This window comes from Phoenix dactylifera, chromosome 9 (genome assembly GCF_051530095.1).
Source record: "Phoenix dactylifera cultivar Ajwa chromosome 9, Ajwa_hap1_PhDact_Kaust_v1.1, whole genome shotgun sequence".
NCBI lineage: Eukaryota > Viridiplantae > Streptophyta > Magnoliopsida > Arecales > Arecaceae > Phoenix > Phoenix dactylifera.
Genome location: NC_143198.1, coordinates 32,766,757 through 32,790,371, shown reverse-complemented (window position 1 = coordinate 32,790,371; position 23,615 = coordinate 32,766,757). Strand labels below are relative to the sequence as shown.

Sequence of the window (23,615 nt, the reverse complement as noted above, 5' to 3'; positions counted from 1 at the left end):
AAATATTCAACCAGGTATAAATTATTTTGAAATAAATCAATTTTTAATGGTGAATTAAATATAAAAAAATTTATTTTAGATAGGAGAAATTTTTTCTACGTTTTTTTTTTTTGTTCCTTCTTAAAAGAAATGTTTTATCTGGGCACGCGTGTATATATATATATATATATAAAGAATGAGAGGACGGCGTCAGTGGAAGCAACGTCCAGATGGCTCCTTGCGGGCGTCCCATTTCGACGCAGGGAGTGACGTCAGGGCTGCAAGACGAGAAAAGGAACAAGTGGGGCGTCAGAGAGAACCCTGTCGCGGTCGAGATCCTCGTGCTTAATTTGACGGCACCTCATCGTTTCATTCTTTGTAATAATAACATTCTTTTTAATGGCGAAGTTGTTCATTGGTCAGAAACGTTTGCTTTGACGCAGAGAGAAGGGAGCCTTAGCACGCATCTATTCTCAGCAAAAATAACGATGCATAAAAATAAAGAAATTTTTTTTAGAAAAAAAGCTCACAACATAATCTTTATTAGGGGCTCCATAAAGACTATTAAAGCTTGCTCAAGTACATGATCTGCATGCTTAAGCCTTGCGTAATATCTAGGTAATTATTGCTCACCGAGTAGTTCGCATGCATGTCCACCTTTTTTAGTAACCGATGTCAATCCTCATCTTATATAGACAACATTTAAAGGATCTTTAGGTATGCTTATGCACACTCTCACTCTTATGCTGGCTTTTGCTTGCTCTCTCAAGCCTCTGCAGGTTTTCAAAGCTTCTATTCGAACAAAATCCAGCGACCATCGGTAATGTCTTTTTTATTTTTAGATCGGACTTCTAGCTCCGAAACAGACCTCTTCATCCGAGCACAGCAATCCGACACAATCCGACCACTTCGCATTCGCCAGCTCATCTAGCCTTCTGGGCTTGAGTTTTGGGCAGCAACAAGTGTGAAAGCTACTGCTTTTGTCAAATCCTTTTTTTTCCATGAGTCTATGCATGCTAGACGTGCTCAAGTAAAAGTTGCTACGTTTGTTAAAAAATGAAGAAGAAACAAATGCAAGAAAATGACATTTTCGAGTGTGACAACTAGATGGATCGGCAAGTGGTTGGGGAGCGCAGAATATTGCTGGGCCCTATATTTTTCCATTCAAAGTTCCGTGAGCAATGTTAGGAGGATAGTCTTGCTCGTAAGCGCTAGCGATCTCTATGTAATCTCATTAAAAAAAAAACCCACGCCTTCCATCCCTCCTAATCTCCTGTTAAGAAAGTTTCCACGTGAGATGCGTTGTGGCTTTAGAAACAACCGCCAAGTACGAACCTGACCAAATTTGGTATGATGGAACTGAGAATTTTAATTAATTTTCTTTCGATACGATTTCGCCCTTGTCGGACTCCATCATTAACAAAATTTAACTAATTCGATATAGTTATCGATCAAAAGATTCGGATGCTTAATATCCTCTTCCTATTCGGATGCTTGCATTTCTTTGTTTCACTCAATAATCAACTTGGACCCCTAAGGATACCAATATCGCAGTTTTTAGTTCAATGCAGTTTTTAGTAGCAAATGGCAACTTCTTTTAAGCATAAATGATTCATGTTGCGAACCATCTGGGCAAGATTTTAATTAACCTCTTTGTTGCAATGCTATCTTGAAATGATATTAAAAAAGATATAAATTATTGTAGGTTCATGCAAAAATTTTGACAATGGTATAGTTTATTACTTGGTATATAGTTTTTCTTATTCCTATTTTCCTTATGCTCTTACCAACACCAACCTATATATAGGTTAAATGAAATTCTAATGACATTATAATTTACTACTCTGCATACCAAACATAGGTGAATGAAAATTAGAAGATGGAAAATTCCAGTGACTCTGAAATTTAGTCTATACTTGGAACGTGTTTGAACTCTAGTTTACAGTTATTAGTTATAACAATGGAACTATTGCAAAACGTCTAGCAACTTCATGGGCATGTTTAGTTACAAGGAAAACTTCATGGACATTTCATGATCTAGAACATCAAAAACTGGAATTTTTGAAATAATGTTTTTTTACGCAGTTTTCATGCATCTGGACATAGCTTACATATCATACTGCATATGGACATTAAGCAAGTTACTATGTTTGGTTGCATCAAAAACCGTGCTGGCCAACCATTGCCACTCATTATACCACATAATTCGAATCATGATCTCTTTCCAATCCTCATTATTTAAATAAGAAAGAGGTTTTATTTTTACCTTCTAGAAATACAAAATTAACATAAAAATAACATATTTCATTTCTATTTTATTTCTAATTTTTTTTAAATTATAAATGTATTTGGTATTGATCAATTATTTTAAAAAGCATTAGCATAATGATAGCGGTGGAGAAGGTGATAAAGGTGTCAAAGACAATGAAGGTTATAATGGTGGTTCTCGCGGTGGTGATGGCACAAGGATACCAGTGTATGTGGGGGTGGCGACTATTGGTATAGTAGAGATCGTGGCGACAACTTTATTGTGATCGATGTAGCAATAGCGATGATGATGTTGATGAAGATGACCATAGAGGTGTCAATAATGGTTGGTGATGGAGATGATAGGGATGGTAGCAGTAGTGATGAATGTTTGTTTAGACGACAATAATGATGGTGGTTGTCAATCTAGTGATGGCGCAATCATTGAGGTAGTCTTCAAAGTGGTGATAAAAGATATAAATTTTTATTTATAAAAATAATGAAAACAAAATAATTTTTGCTTTTATTTTTGAAAAATAATAAAAATATTTTTATAATAATAATAATAATAATAATAATAATATGAAATATCTTGATTTATGTGATTTTATTTGGAAAAAAAATAAATGTGGTACCTAAAAGGCCCTCCGTTTTTATATTGCAAAACACACGGCTGGCGGACGTCCGGATCAGGTGCATCTCGCACCGTTCATGCCGAGGTAACACCGTAAAGCGGCATACTCTACCTAAGAACTATAACGGCGTTAAGAGACCTCTCTCTATAAATAGTGAGAGACGGGGGTCACAGATGGCCTTGTTCTCATAAGCCTGTCTCTCTGGAGCGCGACCTCCTTCGCTAGAGAGAGAGAGAGTTTGGTCGAGGAATGGAGAGAGAGGTGGCGATGGAGGTCGCAGCGAAGGAAAAGGAGGAGAAGAGGTCGAGGTTTAGGAGGATCTGCGTCTACTGTGGGAGCCAGCCAGGGAAGAAGGCGAGCTACCAGGAGGCCGCTATCGAGCTCGGGAAGGAACTGGTAATCAAAAGGATTCGACCTTTTTGAAGGGAAAAAATGATGTTTTTTTCCTGTTGGTTTTATCTTTTTAACGGTTCTATCGGGTTTTGGATCTTGATGTTCCAATTTCCAAAGCATGTCTTATAATTTTTCCCTTTGCATTTCTATTCAATCCAATTACAAGATCGACGGTTTCTGGCTTGTATACAAGAATGGGAGGGCTGTCGTCCATGGATTCCTGAGCCTCTTTTCTGCACCTTTTGAGGGTGGATTCCGATAGGGTTTTCTCCTCCTTTTCTTGAAAAAAAGATCTAGGTCAATGCATATCCATGATCTATGAAAATGCCTGTTTTGATGATTTCTTCTTGAAAATGAACAGATTTTTGCCTCTTATTTCCGTTAAAAATTGCATTTTTCTAACCTTTTAAGAACTTAGGAGGCTTTGAAGGAGTGGGTTGTGGGGGGGAATTCGGGAGTTCGGCATGAGGGATTGCTAGCTGTAATCAGCCTGGTCGCAGGCAGCCTTCTTGCATGATCTCTGCCAAATAGTTATTAAAGGGGCAAAAAAAAAAAAACCAAAAGAGATAAGCTTTATTATTGTGGATCAAAAAAAAAAGGGAGGAGGCTCTCCTGATGCCATTCTCTGGAAGGGAACGTACTCCCTTGGTATCATGACTCATTACCATGTCTCCTCGTAACCCTTCTCATATGACTCACGAGGACCTCCGCTTCCATGGGAATTTTGGACTTAAATTTCTCTATCCTTTTCCTTTCATTTGCTATATAAGCTTGGGAAAATATAGGCTTGGAATTTGTGCAACGGGCTTGGCTGTTTGACACGTGTGCTTTGGCGTTTGCACTTGCATGTTTGTGGGGCAGGTAGAGCGGGGCATAGACTTGGTGTATGGAGGAGGGAGCATTGGATTGATGGGCCTGGTTTCGCATGCAGTCCATGATGGAGGGCGCCATGTCCTTGGGTTGGTTCACTTGACCCTCTTCCTCTTTCTCATCTTTCTTCTGCGGGTTCCTTTTTGTTTGGGCTTATCCTATAAATGGAACATGTTTCTTCTTCTACCTTCCTGACAAAAATGGCGACTTCCTTCTCTTTGTTTTTCTTTTTCCTGCTATTCATTGCGACATGTGGCTGACGCTTTGTTATTTAGTTTACATGCTGCTGCAATAGTCTTAATTGCATTTTTCTGAAAGAGAAAACAGTTTGGTACTCTCTTACAAGGGGGAAAAGAAAACCTTTCTCTCTCCTATCGTGGATGTTCCATATGGCTCTTAATTTGCTTTTGTCTTTTTTATGAAGTCTACGCACTCAGTCTACTTTTGGATTTATGATTCTAATTACTTGGGAGTTTATGTTACTATCTCTTTGTTCTCTTGCAGAGTTATTCCAAGACCACTGATGCCAAGGGAGGTGAGTTCGTTATCTGGAGATTGCCCATTTTGCCATCCTGTGTCATTCGCACTTGATTTTTCTTTACTTTTCTATACGAAATCCATGATTTTAGGAATTTATTGTTGCATTTGAGATGGTAGTGCTAATGTGTGTATGTCATGGTGGTGAGCATATGGAAGTTTTTTTTTTTTTTTTTTGCTTCTTTTTGTGTGGTGGTGGTTACACATCCTAATTTTGATTCAATGATACATGGAAACTTTGGTTAAATATGGAATTTGGTTTGTTGTTTTATAATAATTAAAAGGGGTATTCCAATGCATAGGCTCCCACCACTGCAGAGTTTGGACCTTGTATGTGGAGAGACTGTTTGCATATTTCAAACTTGTAACACCTAGGTTACGGCGGAGCAATCTTACTATTTTGCAAAAGACTACCTTCTTCTATATTGTTTTATAATATGGACTAAAATTTCATATATTTTGCATATTTATCCATTTTGTGGACCAGAGAATGAGCGAGGCATTTTAACCTTTTTTTTTTAAAGTACTTCCGCAGCAATACCTAATCCTTGTAAGGGTGAAACTTTTGTCTTTTAGGGGTACTTTTGCACTGTGCAGATTTTGCCCCTCCACCTAAAATGCCTATGTAGGAATGTTATAGTTTGATGTTTTATAAGAGTTCCTACTGCAAGACAGATGTTCTATATTGCGTCTTTCGGGTGTGATAGCGTTCTAATGCTAATATGTGCTAGGCATAGATAAAAATATTGCAGTGTTATGAGTAGCTAATCTCTTATAATATCACAAAATATTAGTATACTGGTATAAGTGGCTGTTCAATAGAAATCAACATTCGGTTTTGCCATTATGCTAATTTGCCTGCATTTTCTTCTAGAATGTTCGCCAACATCTTGCTTCTGTATGTGCTCAGGAAACTTTATTTGCATTCCTATGCCGACATGCATGTTGTTCTTTGAGATGTAGAAAATATAACATGATACTGTTTTAAGCTTAATAAATGCAAATAAATTTTTGTATGCAGTTAACTGGTGAGCCTGTGGGAGAAGTCAGAGCTGTATCAGATATGCATGAGAGAAAAGCTGAGATGGCTCGTGAAGCTGATGCTTTCATTGCTTTGCCTGGTAAAATTTCTTTAGCTCGACCCGTTGGGGAATTATAATGTCTAATGTCACTTCTTTGTTTTACTGTCGTCACGTTTCTCATGTAAGTTGGCACATCAGGTGGGTATGGTACGCTCGAGGAACTGCTTGAGGTCATTACATGGTCTCAGCTTGGAATTCACAAGAAGCCTGTAAGTTATTTCATTATCTCCTTCTGTTACAAGGGGAACAACCAATTCAGTGGGGATATCGTAATTCATTTTTTCTGTATAAGCTAGCGTGTATATTTGGATCTTTCAATCCATTCACTGGAGGTCCCCACAAACTTTTACTTGTACAAATACAGTAGACCAACATTGTAACTTGAATTTGTTATTGGAACAATTATAGTGAACCCTTTATTACCAATTAAAAGCCTATAGCTTTTGACTCGTATACCTGTCCCTGTTAGCATTTGGTCCAAACGGTAGACATGTATGTGCACGGACGGTAATGTGTTCCATTGTTTTGATGGACCCCTGTTGGTTATAATTGACTGTGTTACTCTTCTTGCCAACCAGAAATAGATTGATGCATGCGATATGATGCATTTGTTTAGTAATATAGTCAAGAAGGTTTTGGCTGGCTTTTCTGTTAAATCAATCTAAAAAATAAGGATCATTGCAGTCTAGTCCTTGTTTGGTGTAATTTCCTATCATATTCCTCTAATATAATTAAGGAAAGTCACGGTCAAACTACTGTTTATATGGAGACAGCACTCGAGCAATACTTAATTATCATTTCTCTATCAGCTAGGATTCTTCCTACCTAAAAAGATCGTCAGGACTTGATATATATATGCCAAAATTGCAAGTACTTAGAATGGGGATGACTTATTTTAAATGTAATGACTTTCGGTTGGGTGGGGTCAGATGCTTATCTTTTTGTGATGGTTATATAGATATAATTCTATTTATATAAGCAACTGAATACATGGCTATTTTATGGCTTGAAATGTTTTAATAACTAGATAGGTTGTTTCATATTTTAATATTTAACTTCTGATCACATTTGATACCTGTATTCTTCTTTTTAGAGGAAAAATTGTGTTTTCTGAATCAACATATTTATAACTGGACAGGTTGGTCTCCTGAATGTTGATGGCTTTTACAATTCGCTGTTGTCATTCATAGATATGGCTGTTGACGAAGGGTTTATATCCCAAAATGCTCGCAGCATCATCATTGCGGCCCCATCAGTCGAGGAGTTGATCAGGAAGTTGGAGGTAATGATCAACAGAGAACTTTTTATAAATACTTCATGCTGGCAAACTTCATTTTGTATTCTGTGGTTCTTGCATGCTTCATCATAAGCAATTTTCAACCAAACCATAAGAAATTGAATAGGCCGTTATCCATACGCTGCAAACTCAAGTTTGAGAAAGAACCAAAATGTTATAATCACTTTAACTTGAGTGATCCATAGATCATTATCATGGTTTTGCAGCTTCCACCAACATTAATGTTGTCGAGCAATTTGAGTACCAGCGTTAGCAGAGCGCTGTCAACCTAAATTATTAATTTAAAATGCATTTATTGGAAATGTTTTTGTTGTTTGATCAATTTCCATGCAAGTCCATTAGCTGTTTTTTATTATTCTGTTCATTGTAAGCTTCTCCGCTTTGATTGCTCAATGAATTGAAGATCATTTCTGAGGCATGTTTATTTCTAAGAGGTTGCCAGTTTTTCCAGATAAAATGTCTAAAATTCTCACTCTTTGGTGTCAATTTGCTAGGAATACAAGGCGGAGTATGAAGTGAACCTTGTTTGGGAGACCGAGCAGAAGCTGGAGCTTGAATCCCACTTGGTTTGGGAGGCTGAGCAGAAGCCTTTGAATTTTGTGCGTGAACCAGAGCCTGGCATTGCTGCCTCATTGTTCAGCCCAACCACCACCCCCTTTTGGCAGTGACAAAAATTTGGTGAAGAAAATTACGTGGTCTACTAAGAGTACTTGGTATGCTAACTTTTGCTATATCCATCCATAAATATATGTAGATCGTGTTGTTATTCGCTGTATGCATTACAATGATGCAGACTATAGCATATTTATATACAGGCTACTACTGGAAATGTTGCAATTCACCTGTTGTGAAATGTTAACAAGGTTTCTTGTTTTCAAATAAAAAGACGGGTATATTGACCGATTTTGTTGAACTTGATTAGACCTGCAAGCAAATCCTGGTTGTTGCCGTTCTTTTCAACGAGCGACAGCGAATGCAAAATGCTGATAACTTCTGCCAAATAGAAATGTGTAAAGTGGATCATGTTTTCAGTTATGCCCTTTACATGGTCACCAATCCTTTGGTCTCTTTATGGTGGTTTTAGCTATATGCAAGACCTTCGCTTTGATAACTGGATCCTAGTTTCCATTCGGAACCCTAGTTTCCATGTCAGCTTCCATTCAGGTTTTTGCAGCTGCATTTGCTCGTCTGTCTAAATTTGAGCTGCTTTTTTGTCAACATGCATTCATCTTCTAAAGTCTTTTTTTTTTTTTTCTTATTGATTGTTATAGCACGCGGTCTAATCATCCCCTTTGATTTCTCATCTTTCATTCTATCAAAATCTTTTTGAGATTCTTCGAAACCAGTTGGTCCAATGTTATCAGCGTCGGCGCGGGCAAGAAGGCACCGGTGGACCCTGTAGGTGGTGTCGACCTTGACACAATAGAGCCATGGTGTTGGCCCTCCGTATTATTAATTCTAGTTTGGTCGGTACTTTTGTTTACATGGAATATAGAGTTCCCTTTGTCTGAGAAAAGTCACAAAACTGAATCAAGACTTTGAATTGGGATCCTCACCGAATCTCTTCCCTTTTGTCCTGAAGCAAGAGTTACAGATGTGGAAACAAAGGCAATATCTTTGACCCACCAGTGGAAAGGGGTGGCTCTAATGTCTTGCTCATGAAGAGCACTGTGAGAAAGATGTACGAAATCTTAAAAAAAAATTCCCATATCCTTCCAAACTCGGATTCTTGACGTCAACGCACCCGTAGATAGATAGAAGTCATCTCACGCCTCTCACCTACGCATGCCTCACCTCACCTACTCGCGCCAGGGATCATCGGCCATGGCGGAAATCATTGCTTCTTCCAACTTCACACCACGAAGCCATGAGAGTCCAAAACGCTAAAATAACAACAGATTTTCTTTTCCTCTTGAACAAAACACTCCAATCAATCGCACTCGCCATCCAAATTGTAAATTTTAGAACCGTTGGAACATCCTAACAACTTATTATAAGATACTTTACGGAATATGTAATTTGAAAATCAAAAAAAAAGGTAGGAGAGGTTTTTGGCCTGCTCTAATTAAGGTGTAAGCTGTCATGCGACTGAAGATCTTGCTTTGTATGAGCAGTGTCGTGGATTCAATCCCCCGGTTGCATGCAATATCATTTTAGAAGAGGTCAAATGTATCAAACTAATAAGTATGGAGCTCTTGAAATTTCTAACAAACAATGATTTGCTCCATGTTTTTTTTCCTGCAGAACACTTGCCTTCACCACCAAGTAAGATCCTGATCCTGGCCAGAGAAGACTGCAAAACACTTGCCACCTAGTATAGAGTATAGACCATAACTCTTCACTTTTTAGTTGCAAAATAAACTATAATTTATTCAGCCATATCTTAAGAAAAGACAAACAAAAAAAGATGGTTGCATTGGCAAGGCAAGTGTCTTATATTTCAAAACTTCTTAATACTTTACAACGGCCATCCATTCTGACCAATCACTGAGGCTGCATTGGAAAGCGAAATTAAAAGAAAAGCGTGAACAGCTGGGTTAAATACAGTAATTTTGATAAAAGAATGGATTAGATCATCCTATCATTTCACAGGAATTTTTTTTTTTTTGAAGGTGCAGGAATGAGTTATTTTTAAGTGAAGTAAATGGACTAGGAGGAGAAAAATCGAGCATTTATGATATGCCGATTTTTTTGAAATACCAATTCTACTTTCCTGAAACATTGATTTGCTCCATATACTCAAATAATTGTTTGTGTGGAAATAGATGAAATAAATGGTTTAAGTATTATTTGTTCTTTTTTATTTAGTTTCCAAACACAATCTAATTGACTAATCCAAGCACTTGTCTCCCTTGACTTGCACATAGTGTCAACTTACCAAGTTATGCTCTAGTTCTAAAACAAAATTCTTCCCCTTCCCTCGAGAAATTGTGACAATATTTTACAGAAAATGAGTTAATGCATTCAGTCCCCATAAGCTAATTTATCCCAACAATAAAAACCAAAAGACAGAATAATTGTTTCAGTGGACTGTATCTTGTAAACAGTAAGCTAAACCATTCTTTTGATACATGCCCGAACCATAGTTGTTGTATACATTATGTATATCCATGTATACGGGCCGACAGATGGGCATGTAAATAACTATTTCTTTTTCTTGCTTTGCTAAGCTTTGTATACATTATGTATGTCCATGTATACGGGCCGACAGATGGGCATGTAAACAACTATTTCTTTTTCTTGCTTTGCTAAGCTTTGTATACGTTATGTATATCCATGTATACGGGCCGACAGATGGGATCTAGTTGATTCTTATTGACCCCTTGATGTCATATAGCTAACAGATTATGCAATCAAATTTTGGTCGTTTTCACTCATTATTGGAACTCTGCCCTTTATAAAGCACTGATATGATTATCTAGGTGAGGTTACTGTTGAACTCCTTTGGAAGCATTACTGTGTTCTGCTCGAATAGAATACTTGCTTTATTTATGCTGAGCTTCTTTTGAATGTGGTCATGTATAATAGAATTTACCTCAATATGCCCAACTTTCTTAAAAGTTTCTGTAAATGCCACTGTTCTAATAAAGTCCGGGTGGCTTCCTCCCCCCCTCCCTCCCTGAAATAATTTAGCTTCTTCCCTGTTGGGAAGCATTTTGTTTTTATATCTTATTAGTTGTCTGAGCAGATTTCAGATAAACTGAGAAAGTCTACCCTTATTGGATGATTTCTTCACTTGTGCTTTGTTATGGATGAAAATTTGTGTGAATAGATGCTTAAGATGAACTGAACTAAATGATTCGTACTGCTTTAGCAAGAACAGGGTAGGAGGTAGCGGGAACTAAGGGTTCTAATGGACCAAAGTTTTCTGCTGGGTTACTAGGTCTTCTGTTGTTAAGCATAAGCTTGAACTGATCTTTAGCCCCCACATGATCAAACTCATAAGGCCTTAAAATGCCCAACTTCTGCAGATGATGGTCTGCTTTGGTTGCTTGGCTTGTAACTTTGATTTCAGATATCATTGTAGTTTCTGATTTCAAACTCTGCCTTCTCCCCTTTTATCTTGATTATTTCCGAGTCCACAGGAATCTTGGAGCTGTTCTTGATTGTGCCGGTTCGGTCATCATAACCTTAACGCAAGCCTGGCAAGTGTTGTTTCAAGGTTTCATGGTGGGTCCCTTTCTTGTCCGAAAATTTCTGCACCAGGAATTTGGTACGCCAATGCTTCGCACTGATTTCATAAGATAAAAGGGCATTAGACATTCTCAAGCATTGGTGGATCATCCCTTGACCACTGAAAGGAAGTCACATAGATGGGATTTGGCTTTTTGGTTAAGTTTTGTCAACATAGAGGTGGTAATTTCCATCTTAGGTCCACCAACCTGTCTGATCTTATCTAAATAAATTGGATTTCATGAGGGATTTTTACAAGTGGTTGCGTTTGTGCTTCTCAAGACCAATCCAATTATATGCTTCAGTTTGAACATCAGACATGATGGATCAGCATGCTTTGTACACAGCCAGAGTTTGGGGGCCCTCAGTCTGCCCTTAAGCCCTCACAACCTATCCATCTGCCCCTAGTATGGTGGGAATAATGCGGCCAGTCATCTGCTGGCCAGGGTTTGGTTCGAGCGTATCAGGAACAAGAAGGCCATACAATTCATGGTTAACAGCAGCAAGAACAAAAAAAGAAAAGAAAAACTTAAGATAAAACTGTTGTTCTGATTTATTGCATGCTCTTCTGGGCTTTAATTTTCTGTTCTCTCTCTCTCTCTCTCTCTTCCTATGGGTGCCCGGCCCCCCTTCCTTCATAGTTTATTGGAATGCATGATCCTAGATTGCCTCCTCATCTTAATCAAGGATGAGTCTTGGATCAATAGTAAGGTTAGAGGCCATAGATTCAAGATATGAAAATAGCTTCTTCACATATGAGGGTGAAGCTATGTACATCCGGCCCTCTTCAGACCCCGCAACAGCAGGAGCCTCGTGCATTGGGCCGTCCTTTTGAGTCTTAACTAAGTTGGTGGGTTGAGGATAGGCATGTAAAGCAAATGTGTTAGGTGCGGGTGTGTTCTACTCAACTCGTAAATGAGCAAAATATTTGTTGAGAGTATTTTGGCCCACCTGAATTGAACCGGACAGGTGGATTCTTCAATTTCAGTACTTGTTTTGTAGTTGTTGGTCGTCTATAATGATTAGAATATATTTTTACACAATCGTATTGGCAGTCATTACTCTATGACCTGAGCTTAACTCACCTGCAAATTTGGAAGCTGCACAGATGTTTAGTCAGAACAAACATGAATACAATGGGAGAGTGCGTGAGATTGTGGAGCAGAGATGGATGGCCGACTGAAACAATTTCCTCAATCAAAATAGTGTCTGTATGTCTCTCAGCTACTCTGTTTTGAGTGGTTGCACTTTGAATTCTGTATTGAAACCAAGCATTTCCTCTTTCTGTATATATGCTTAACTTCAAAAATTTCAAAATCCAATTAGTGTCAGGCCTCAGTCACGCTTGGCATGTGTTGAGGGCCAATGTCATCCTGAAGGAGGACTAGACCACTAGCCACTATGATCGGTTAGTTCCAGAGGTGCCCTAAGGAGGTAGGGTGCCACCCCCTGCTTCGGAACATCTCGAGTATGGTTGGTGGAGGCATCACTTTTGGGGCGAGGCATGTCTCTAGGAAGACGAATGGAGCCACAAATCGGGTGATTTCCTTTGTGGCAGATCACTCCAGTGGGATCCTTTAGACCGGTGAGGTGGTGTTACCTCAGGCTCTTCGAGATCTGTTGTTTTCTGACTTCCTTGAATATTCTCATATCAAAGTTGTGTGAGTCGTCTGTTGTAGCAAAAAATAAAAAATAAAAAAAAAATAAAAAATCCAAATATCTTTGCTGGAAGTCATCTCGTTCTATATGCTTTGACATAAGCATGATCTAGATGTGTTTTTGTTCTTCATAAGAAACCACTAACAACCGTTAGCCTTCTTCCAGCTGGGATGTTCTTGGGGAGCCCTTTGGAGGTCTTTCATCATCCTCATAAGATGGGTAGGTATTGCAACATCCATGCTTGCTTTTATGAACAGAAAAGATGGTACAGCTATTTTGTATTAGTTATTAGTAACTATGCAATTTTAGGAGGCCCAGTTGAGTTTTATGATTTGTTGATTCTGCTTCCTAATAGCATTTATTTCCAAACAAGAACTTCAAAAGCAAGCATTTAACAATAGCTTATTACTTTGTCGCAACTTCAAAAGTTTCTCATTCAATTCTTCTTTGCTCCCATTCAATCAAAGTTTCCTCCAGCAACCCATGATCTACCAAACTCTTGTTCAACCTTTGTTCTACTAACTTTTCATGTTTTCCTTTCTCCTTTCAACTTGCTTGAATCTGATAGATTGTTCAATCTCCTTTCAGAGGAGATTGGAGAAGAAGGAAAGATAATAGTAGCAAGTAGGAGAATGCTCTGGAAGTTCTTGCCTACCCCCCCTTCTCCCCCCAGCCGCATATATACCAGGCTGGGGGGTCTTTCAGGGGGGTTCGTCGTCGTGGGGCACGATGGAGCTGCCACTGACACGGCCGTTACAGGGCGTCGTGGGGCAGCGCTGGGTACGGCCGTGACAGGGCGTAGTGGAGCTCCGCCTTGTACGGCTGTTACAGGGGATCGTGGAGCAGCGCCAGATACAACCGTTGCTGGGTGTAGTGGAGCAGAGGGCCGCGACGTGCCTCTGGGGAATAGCCTGTCGTTGTCGAGAGATGTCCGACTCGGGGTCGGGCTGCGAAGACGAAGATGTCCGACTCGGGGTCGGATTGCTGGATCAAGGGGCAGCCGACTCGGGGTCGGGCTGCGGAGACGAAGATGTCCGACTCGGGGTCGGATTGCTGGATCAAGGGGCTGCCGTAGTCTTCCTGGGCGCGCGTGCCGGTCACGTGGGGCATGGTGGCTAAGTTCCCCCGTAACAATTCCTATTATGACCTTAATAAAAATTAGGTCTTTAATGCCTCTTTAATGCTTTTTTAATGTTGAAGGGCCTTTTTGTAAAACAAATAAAAATACAGTGATTCCTGCCTCATGGGAAAGTAATTTTTCCATGTTTCTCATGAAAAAGTCATATCGGAATCATATTTCCATAGGAATACAACTTTTTCGTCTCTCTTCTTTGAAAACTCCAACCAAACAAGAGGCATCTCATTACTTTTTCGTTGACCATATTTTTTTCCCTTCTCTTTCTGCGAATCAAACGAGCCTTAAGATATAACAAGGTAAAGACTGAGAATTGTTGTTTAACGAAAGAAAGGGAAGAAAAAAAAAAAAAAAAAAGCAGAGAACTATTCCCTTCAACCAACTCGGACTGTGATTCATAAATGTAGATCAGTTCGTATGCATGCATACCTACCATACTAGGACTGCGAAGAACATAAGGAGCACATGTACCCATGTGTCCCGTGTTAACACATACAACAATCCTTTGTGGATCTAGCAACAGCAACACTCCCATGCATTTATATCGCACCCGCTCAAGAAATTAACAAAGAATCCATTCATTCCTTCCATGCTGTTTCTGATGTTGACAGATGCATGGATATATAGTAGATGATATTCCGGATAGGATAGCGGGGGTCCCATTAATTGGAGTGAGCCGCTACACCACTGGATACCTATGGATGCAATCCTTCCATGGATTGTCCGGGTCCATGCCGGAGTCTCTCAACGCCCTCCACATCACACTGCAGGCCTTGAACCCCGTCCCGAACGCCAGCATCCACACCCTATCCCCCTTCTTTATCCTGCCCTTGGCCTCGAAGTAGGCCAGCTCGTAGAAGACCAAGCTGCTCGACGTGTTCCCGAACCGGTGCAGGCACATCCGGGCCGGCTCCGTCACGCCGTGGCTGAACCGCATTATCTTCTCCACCGCGTCGATCACCGCCTTCCCGCCTGCGTGGATGCACATGTGCTCGAACGCCTTGGTGAAGTCCGGCACGTGCACCGCCTTCCGGTCCCCCGCCATGAACGACCTCGTCACGTTGTAGACGTGCCGGAGAAGCTCGGAGACCGGGAGGACTCGGGGGGCGAGGGTGGAGATGTGGGCCTTGAGACCGGCGCCGGCCACCCGGACCAAGTCCTTGGTGAGCGCGACGCCGACGTTGCCGTCCTCGTCTTCCATCTGGACGGCGGCGTTGTAGGCCGCGTCGTCGGCGCCGTGGTGGGTGCGGAGGGTGCGGACCAGCTCCATCTTGGCGGCGCCCAGCCGGGCGGGGTCGCTGGTTAGGAGCGCCGCGGCGGTCCCCGCCCGGAAGATGCAGTTGGTCACCAGCATGTGGCGGTTGTTGCCGAAGTACCAGTTGAGGCTGGTGCTCTCGGTGACGACTATAAGAGCGTAGCCGACCCGGCGGCGGAGGATCTTGGCGGCGAGCTCGATGGACATGGTGCCAGCGCTGCAGCCCATGCCGGCGAGGTTGAATGTTTTGACGGAGGGGGGCAGCTTGAAGTGGTGGACGATGAGGGAGGAGAAGGAGGGGGATGGGGCGAACATGCTGCAGGCGACGACCAGGACGGTGACGCGGGAGGAGTCGACGGCGGTCTTTGCGAGGAGGGAGGCCACCGCGGAGAACATGCCTTCCTCGGCCTCGAGGATGGCATACTGGAACTGGGCACCGTAGTCGGTCTGGAAGAGGTACAGCGGGGCGTAGGTCTCGTCCCCGAGGCCGGACTTGCTGAAGATGGCACGCATGAAGTCCTGGCTGCTCGGGGAGAAGCGGCGGCTGCGCAGGCCGACGTACTCGCACACCTCCAAGCTGCACCGACGGTCGTGGTCGGGCTTGAAGCAGGTGTAGTCGACGAGGAGGACGGGGAGGGGCCGGGTCGACAGGTAGGCGACGAGGGCGACGGTGGTGCACCAGAGGAGGGAGAGGAGGGCCACCTTGTAGTCGGAGAGGAAGAGAAGCACGTCTGGGCTAAGCAGCGAACTCGGGATGGAAGGAAGCATGGTGTGGATTATAATGGTCAGCGCTAACAGGGTGAACATGGAGATCCTGAGGAACTGGATTGTAGATCGCATGGCTGCAGCTTGCCGGAACCAAGAGGAGAGGAGAAAGAGAGAGAGCCGCAGGTGTTTCTATGGGTGTATGGTAATGGAAGTGCATGGTCTTATAATTTCTTTGAAGAGAGGGACAGGTGATGGAAGGTGTATGGAGCATAAGAGAAGCCATATGCAATTATGCATGGAGGGGAATTGGGGCATGGAGGAGCATTGAAGAGGGATTGAGGCTGCTGTCTCGTTACAATTGATGGAGCTGACCTAACACGAGTTGAAATAAAGAACCAGGTCGAGCCGCAGGAGGTGTGAATGAGCGTAGCCAGGAATCAAATGGAGGAGAGATTAATAGGTGGGCCAGGTCCAGACAGTTGGGACTTTATGGATGCGTACGGATGGATGCTTTAAGTCACGACTGGGGAGGCGGATTCAATTATCAAATAATTTTTTTTCTTCTTTATCTTGCAAAATTAAGACAAAGGTTGCAAGATTCATTCATCTATTATTTATTTTTGGTACATTTGCAGCTCACGCTAATCTCACATGATCACTATTTTCTGAGTCGAGGGATAAAATTCATTTACTCTGACTATTGATATTTCATGCCATGCTAGATCCAGTTTAGATAGGTATGCATTGGGCGGTACCTGTTGGTTTACATTAATACCTCCATTGGTGCGACATCTTGGTTTGAGGGTATGCATTTAAAACTACTGGTATCATATCTAAGTGTGCTATTAGACTATGGTCGATTTCTTAAGATATGCACTTGGCTAAAATTATTTATCATATATTAGTTTTATTTACATAATTAAGTAAATTTTGGTATATGTAATATAAATACTACAAATATTAAAATTATTTTATTGATATAATAGAATATATATTTATATTGATAGGATATAGTAAAGTTATCCGATGATTTATTTATTATTGTCGCTATGTATTATAGAAAATCTTTTTTAAAATATTCAAGATATTATTATATCTGGTTATTTATTCACAATAGGTCTCGTCCAGATAATTCATCTAATAGAAATACAATATTTTTGAAGAATAGCTAAAGCACATATTACCGTCCCAAAATCATAAAATAGGTCAATCTTCACAAGGCAAAACCAGCGGCAAGAAAATATCCAAGCATTAGATCAAACAACATAATGTAGCAGCTATAAATAAAGATCAAATCAAATAAATAATAAGTCAAAGAGCAGCTTAAGTTAGGTAGTACTTTGTCAATTCTAAGATAATGGGACGAGAGTCTAAAAATAAGACTAATTCACGTACACACAGGCTGAAATAGATAATTTTTAATTTTAATTAAGAAAAATAAGGGTGGAGCAAATATTTATTTAGTGAAAAAATTGTCCAAGTAGTATAAGTCAACAAATATCATAAAAATATTTGAAGACAGAAATCCTAAAAATATAAATCAATCTAACCAATTTTTTCCCTTGAGAATATGTAAAAATGCATCTAAAATAATTCTATTTTTAATATATTTTAAATAAATATATCAAGTATAAAATATATTATATTATACACTATAAAATTAGTTTGAATATATATATATATATATATATATATATATATATATATATATATATATATATATATATATATATATATATATATATATATATATATATATATATATATTGCATAATGTGCCGATTATAAATTAGTTAAATGGTGAGATCCGAGCCAGTACAAATGCATTTATTACACTAAAAGCTGAGAGTAGAGCTACGCCTTGGATTCCGGGGAGGGACCGCTCCACGCAATGTCGGCAATCCAAGAGACGGCACTCGAGTGAAAACATGCACATACGTGGGTAAAATATTGCCCACAGGTCAGTGCGATGTCTACGGCAAGGACAGTGGAAGCAAATGCTATGTTCCCCTTTAACAGGCCTGGATGTTCTGCGAGCTGGGTCCTTTTCCACTGCAATTTTATCGTTCATTATTTAAATCTTAGATTTACATGTAGTTATCTGTTTGCAGCATTGTCGCCTTCTTATGTCAAATATTAGAGGAACTACAAAATGTTGCCCAAATCGTCGAAGCATAATTTTAACTAGTGTGGTTGGGAAAGATGTTGAAATCAATGGCCAACAAGTAGGAAACATGCCAGCTAGCTTCAATGGCCGGCAATAATATTAAGCTCTTGTTTGCTCTCGGCAGGGTTTGAGTTGTATCTTTCGTGCGAAAAAAAAATGATTCGTCAGTGTCTTGTGATGTCGGTTAATGATTCGTGCAATAGCTACTTCAAGAGCTATGGAGATCGGTAGGGGAAAAAAAATTCAGCTACTTCAAAACCTGTGTTCAGACATGATCCACGATTGATGTGGTGAACCTCTTTGAGAGCTATGGAGACGATACAACCATTAATCTACTCAGGATGCAGTGAGATGTGCTGTGTGCATTGAGATTTGTAACATGTAAAGGTTTTGACCTTCGCTGCGTGCATAGTGCTCCGCCGTACGTGCCTCAAAAATGGCATTTTGAGAGCGCAAGTGCCGGCCCATTTCGGCCGGCGGCCATGACACCAAGATCGAGGAAATTGGATAAATTTTGAGAAGTACCAAGATATTTCATGATCTCAGCCAAAATATAGGATCCGGAGCATCAGTATCTTGGCTGATACAGTAAACCTGGGATTTAAGCATTGTGTTTAGACAAATGATTTGGATGTTAAAAAACATTTTAAAACATCTGTCAGCATGTTGATATTGTATCATCAAATATCTCAAGATATATCAGTCTAGATACCGAGGACCGAGGTTTTAGACATATTTTGCAGTTTGATGGGTCCAATTCTAAGTCCAAGCTAATGTGTAATTAAATCACATTACAACTTTCTACATTACTCTGTGTGTAATGTTTTGAAACATCAATACAAAAGCCTCATGCTCTATGACCTACAGCTCTACTTTGGGTTTGTCATGGTCCTTGGCTTAGCTGAGCTAATTAACTAACCTGATCCTGGAGGAGCCTCCAACTTTCTATAGCTCCATCCTTTTTCTCAATTTTTTTGTTGAACGTTTATAGCTCTAAATTTGATTGCCTTCAAGACCAACAAAGGATTTGCACATATTTAAGAAACCTTTTGCATTAGGTTGCCTGTACCAAATGCCACAATTCACAGTCCATGCAATAAGGTGCTGATTGCACGGTTTCGTATGCTTATAAATTAAGCCTGCCAACTTGATGACGCCAGGCTTGTGGATTTTCCATGGATTTATTGCTAGGCGTCAATCATTTGGGGTTCCACATATCATTTTCAATACTGACGGTGAAGCAACGGCGCTTTATTGAGTGGGGGCGTGCCGACATGTGGCGACGACAGTGTTTAGAGGGTTTGCACCAGCTTGGAATTTTTGGAAGATAGCCTGTGATTATTTTGTTAGAATGTATATAGAGACTAGAGTAGGTTCTTACAGCCTTTACATTATTCTAAGAGATCATAGCAAAAGGCTCGCAGTCTAGCTGTGAAAAAATTATTCTCTATACCGTATGTACCATACAACTTTGACACCCTGTATGCCACTTATTGGACCTGCTAGTTTTTATAGCGGTGCACCAAGATGCATACTTGATGAATGAGGTTCGTAGAAACAAGCACTATGATTAGTGTCATGAAGTGTAAGGACTAATTTCTCTTAACCCCGGTATGTGAGTTGGTTTCGACACTAGCAAGCCATAGGGACAAACTTCCTGTCTCTCTTGATGGTGCTTATCTATAATTTGGGCCCATATGTGGTGCATTTGGTGTAAGGTATAATTTTCTGTATCAACCAGAGTGGGGAGAAAATGTGTGCACGAAGTATTCTTAGATAAGTAAGGAGTCTTGCTTAACTGGATGGCAATTGCGCCCGTATCTGCATGGGAGCTTGCATGTGTCTTACAACTGGGCGTATGTTTTTAGCAATTACCCTCGTATCTACATGGCTTGCTGGCCTGGGGTAGGAGTCCAGGGGCCTCTAGATCCTGCTCCAAAATCCAGGGGAAGTGAAAATTTTAAGAACCATTATATTTCTTTTCTTTCTAAAATAAAGAGCATCAGGATTCTTTTACCAACTTTGCTTGCAATTCAAGACAATGTCATTACCACTATTAAAGCTCTACTTGGAGCATCTTGTCTCCATTTTGATGGTTGGCAATTGCAGCTTGAGTGCTAGCCACCAATATCTTCTTTTTCCTTTCTTTTTTTTCTCAGTTCAATCATCACCATCCGCTCTTGGGCCAGCAGTAGTGTGGTACAAGGAAGGTTGTCGACTTTTCATAGGAGCTAATGTTGCACCACATTGAAGGTTGTCAATTTGTTGGCATACAATAAAAAAGAAGTACAAATGACCTATTATATTGAACTACGTTTTTCTTTTTTTTTCCCCCCTTTTTGTAAGGAACGCCTAAGCCTCACATGGACTGTAGTTTGAGTTGGACAAAGTTTTTTTTTTCCATTGTTTTAATGTCAATGCTTCAGCAAGCCACAGTGCCTTTGGAATTGATAAAGGTGTATTGTGTGTTTCTATTGAGGAGTTTCAGAAAAATACATCTATTAAAACAAGGAGTCCTTCGTGTCACCACGGAGGAACGTATATAAATGAATGATAAATGCTAAAGCTTAGAAGAGGAGGGCATTATAAATCACAAACATATGATTTTACCTTCAAGTAACATGTCATCGTTTACTAGCCTTACTAGAAAATTGGCCTTACTAGCCTATATATAATGGACCTTCCACGGCCAAGAAATTCATTGCATTAGAACTATGGAGGTCAACCAATCCGTCAATCAGTAGCATGTTGTCGGTGCATGTTTTGCACCGTAGGGTCTCAACTCCCACCGTGTATTGCACCCCGCTCGTATTTGGTACGGTTGAGAGATGGGCGACAACTATCTATCTTAGAGACAGATGATGCATCACCCATTTAGGCATACACCATCTTTTGTGATGCAAAACATGCACCACAAAGGATCCTAACTCAAACATATAACTTGTCAGTTCAAGAAGAACTGCTTATAAATTTAACTATGGATAATTATTTATAGAATTCTTATTCAAGAAGATGGGTGCAGCGAGAACAGATCTTAGACTAATTTAGTTAGGAAAAGATGTGAGTTGTGAATTAATTGGGATCCATGAGTTGTTGCTAGAAGTAGATAGGTCTTATATTTGAGCAATGCATTATCATTTATCCATGCATTTAAAAGCTAAAAATAAAAAAGAATCTTGTTGGATGTTGATGCACATGTAACCCTAGTCGACAAAAGGAGGATAGCATGCTCGTGCGGATGCCTTCTTATGTTCCTAAGTTTACCATGCAAACATACTAAAAAAATCAAACCTTTTTGGACAATCAAAATTATAATTGATGACAATATTTATTGATTTCAGTATGCTCGTCCCTTTGATGGAATAGCAGCCATCCTCCAATCTCTTTGATTTAAATAAGCGTGGTTGCCATGACAAGGGAGGGTATGCTTTGAGCCGACTCAAAGGATACCAGTGCCATCTTCCTTCTTTTCCAAACGAAGATTAAATTTATCTTATTATAATTTTGGCCAACCATTTGATTGATTCTCTACCCATACGAGTTTGATATAATTGCTCGCACACTTGTTTTTGAATGGAGAAGTTTTTGATGAAATGTTTCTTTACTAGTTATCTTGAAATTTATTTATGGCATGTAAGATGCGGACTTTGTTGCTCCAAGAGACAACCTTATCCTTATCATTTATTTATTTTTCAGCCATCACATCATGCCCATGTCAATACCAATTCAAGAAGAAGAATGATTTGGGTGACCGACCGACACCCATAATGCTTTCCTACATGTTTTTTTTTTTTTTTTTTTTTTTGTGATGTAAAAGGGGAGGCAGAAAGGAACCGCCTGGCTTTTATTGAAGATTAATCATATTTACTTGTTAAGGGAAGAGAGAAACAGATGCTAGAAAAAAAAACTAAATGGTTCCAAACTAAGCGTGTGATAATCTGGAGAGAACTTCATCCAAACCAATAAATAGGAATATTTATTGTCTAAAAGTTCTAAGCAATTTTATAAAGATTTTAAGGAAAAAGCACCAGAATCTAGAATGGCCATAAGCTCCAAATTTGAAACAAGAAACAACTGATTTTCCACCACCAATTTTCGTACTAAGCTTTCCTATATGTTCACCATACAAGAAGTTCAAAAACACATCCTCAATATTAATTTACAGCAATAGTTGATAGATGCCATTCATAGCATCTTACAAACATTAATAGAGCAAAAAGGCTTTTCTTATGTTGGTGGTAGCAATTGTGTGGTGTTACTGGGAGGAAAACAACTCTAAGATGTTCCTTAACAAAAGCTCGACGGAAGAAAATGACTTTTGTAAGGTAATGCATAACTCTAAAATGTTCCTCAACAAAAGCTTGACGGAACAATAGGTGATTTGGAGTTGGTTTGCTTTTCAAAAAATGACACAATTCTTTTTTTTTTGTTTCCGTTCTAGCTTATACATAGCTAATAAATTGCTATCTTTTTTGCTTTCTCATGAGTTTATTTAGTTACAAATGACACCTACAGTTCTGATCCGAAGAACTCTCTACTTTCTATAACTCATGCTCTCTATAATTACCAATTTTTTTAATAAAGTCTTAGGTGGCTTTTGCCTCTCCTAGTATATAAAAAAAAACAAGCATTATTTTTCTAAAACTGATTAAATAATAAGACAGCGGAGTGATCATCTGTCAACAGTCTAAATAATCATGGTTTTCTCTAAAATTTTTCTCGAAACATTGGGGATGTGCCATCACAAAAATCTAGAACTACCATTTCAGATCCATATGCTGATTGTTCCTTAGCTACTTGCTTGCATGAGCAGTATGTCCAAGTTTATATTATCAAATTGTATTAGGTAGGCAGGAATCTCTTCTCGTGCTTGGGTGGTTGAACGGTCATCCATCGTCTGGGTCCGCGAGAAAACTAGCATCGGTTGTGCAATCGCAATCGCAATCGCTTCTTCTCCGCATCATCAACTACTTATTAACCACCCTCGGCTGCTCCAGCGAGGCGGAGGCATCTGCGTCACCATCCATGAGGGTAAAGCCGGCAATTAAGTCACCCAACTAAAACGGATAGGAGGAGTCGAAGATGTTGTCAAATATAATATTTTATTTTAAGCTCGCAAGCGGACGCAATGCACACGCAGCCAATAACCGCCACGCTGCGTGCCCGGGTATGATTTATAGGAACCAACGGTTATGATTGGCTGAGCGCACGGCTACGGTGTTAAGCGGGATCGGGGGTATTAATGGGTCATAATGGGGTGTCCACGAAACGAGCTGGCTTCTTTAAAGTCGTTCTAGTTGGACAGCGGACCCCCCCGGTCCCTCAAGCTTTTTCTGAAACCTACATTCTTGTTTCCCTCAACGATCGTACGCGACCCCGATATGTTACCCCAACGGTTCGAAACCGGGATGCTACCCCCCGAAAAACCGGATCCGTGCCGGCTTCGAATTTATGAGGAGACAGCGGGGGCTGCATTCT

At 40.1% G+C, this 23,615-nt stretch overlaps 1 protein-coding gene and 1 pseudogene across 1 annotated transcript; one reads left to right on the top strand and one right to left on the bottom strand.

Moving 5' to 3' along the window:
• The first annotated feature begins 3,037 nt into the window (after positions 1-3,037).
• LOC103720573 (cytokinin riboside 5'-monophosphate phosphoribohydrolase LOG7-like) lies at positions 3,038-7,953 on the top strand. Its single transcript, XM_008810339.6, has 7 exons — positions 3,038-3,257; positions 4,116-4,213; positions 4,629-4,659; positions 5,683-5,782; positions 5,882-5,952; positions 6,882-7,025; positions 7,535-7,953. The coding sequence occupies exons 1-7, from the start codon at positions 3,111-3,113 to the stop codon at positions 7,706-7,708; spliced, it is 765 nt and encodes a 254-aa protein (XP_008808561.4). The 5' UTR covers positions 3,038-3,110; the 3' UTR covers positions 7,709-7,953.
• Positions 7,954-14,689: 6,736 nt separating this feature from the next.
• LOC103720565 (3-ketoacyl-CoA synthase 1 pseudogene) lies at positions 14,690-16,308 on the bottom strand (annotated as a pseudogene).
• Between the last annotated feature and the right edge of the window lie 7,307 nt (positions 16,309-23,615).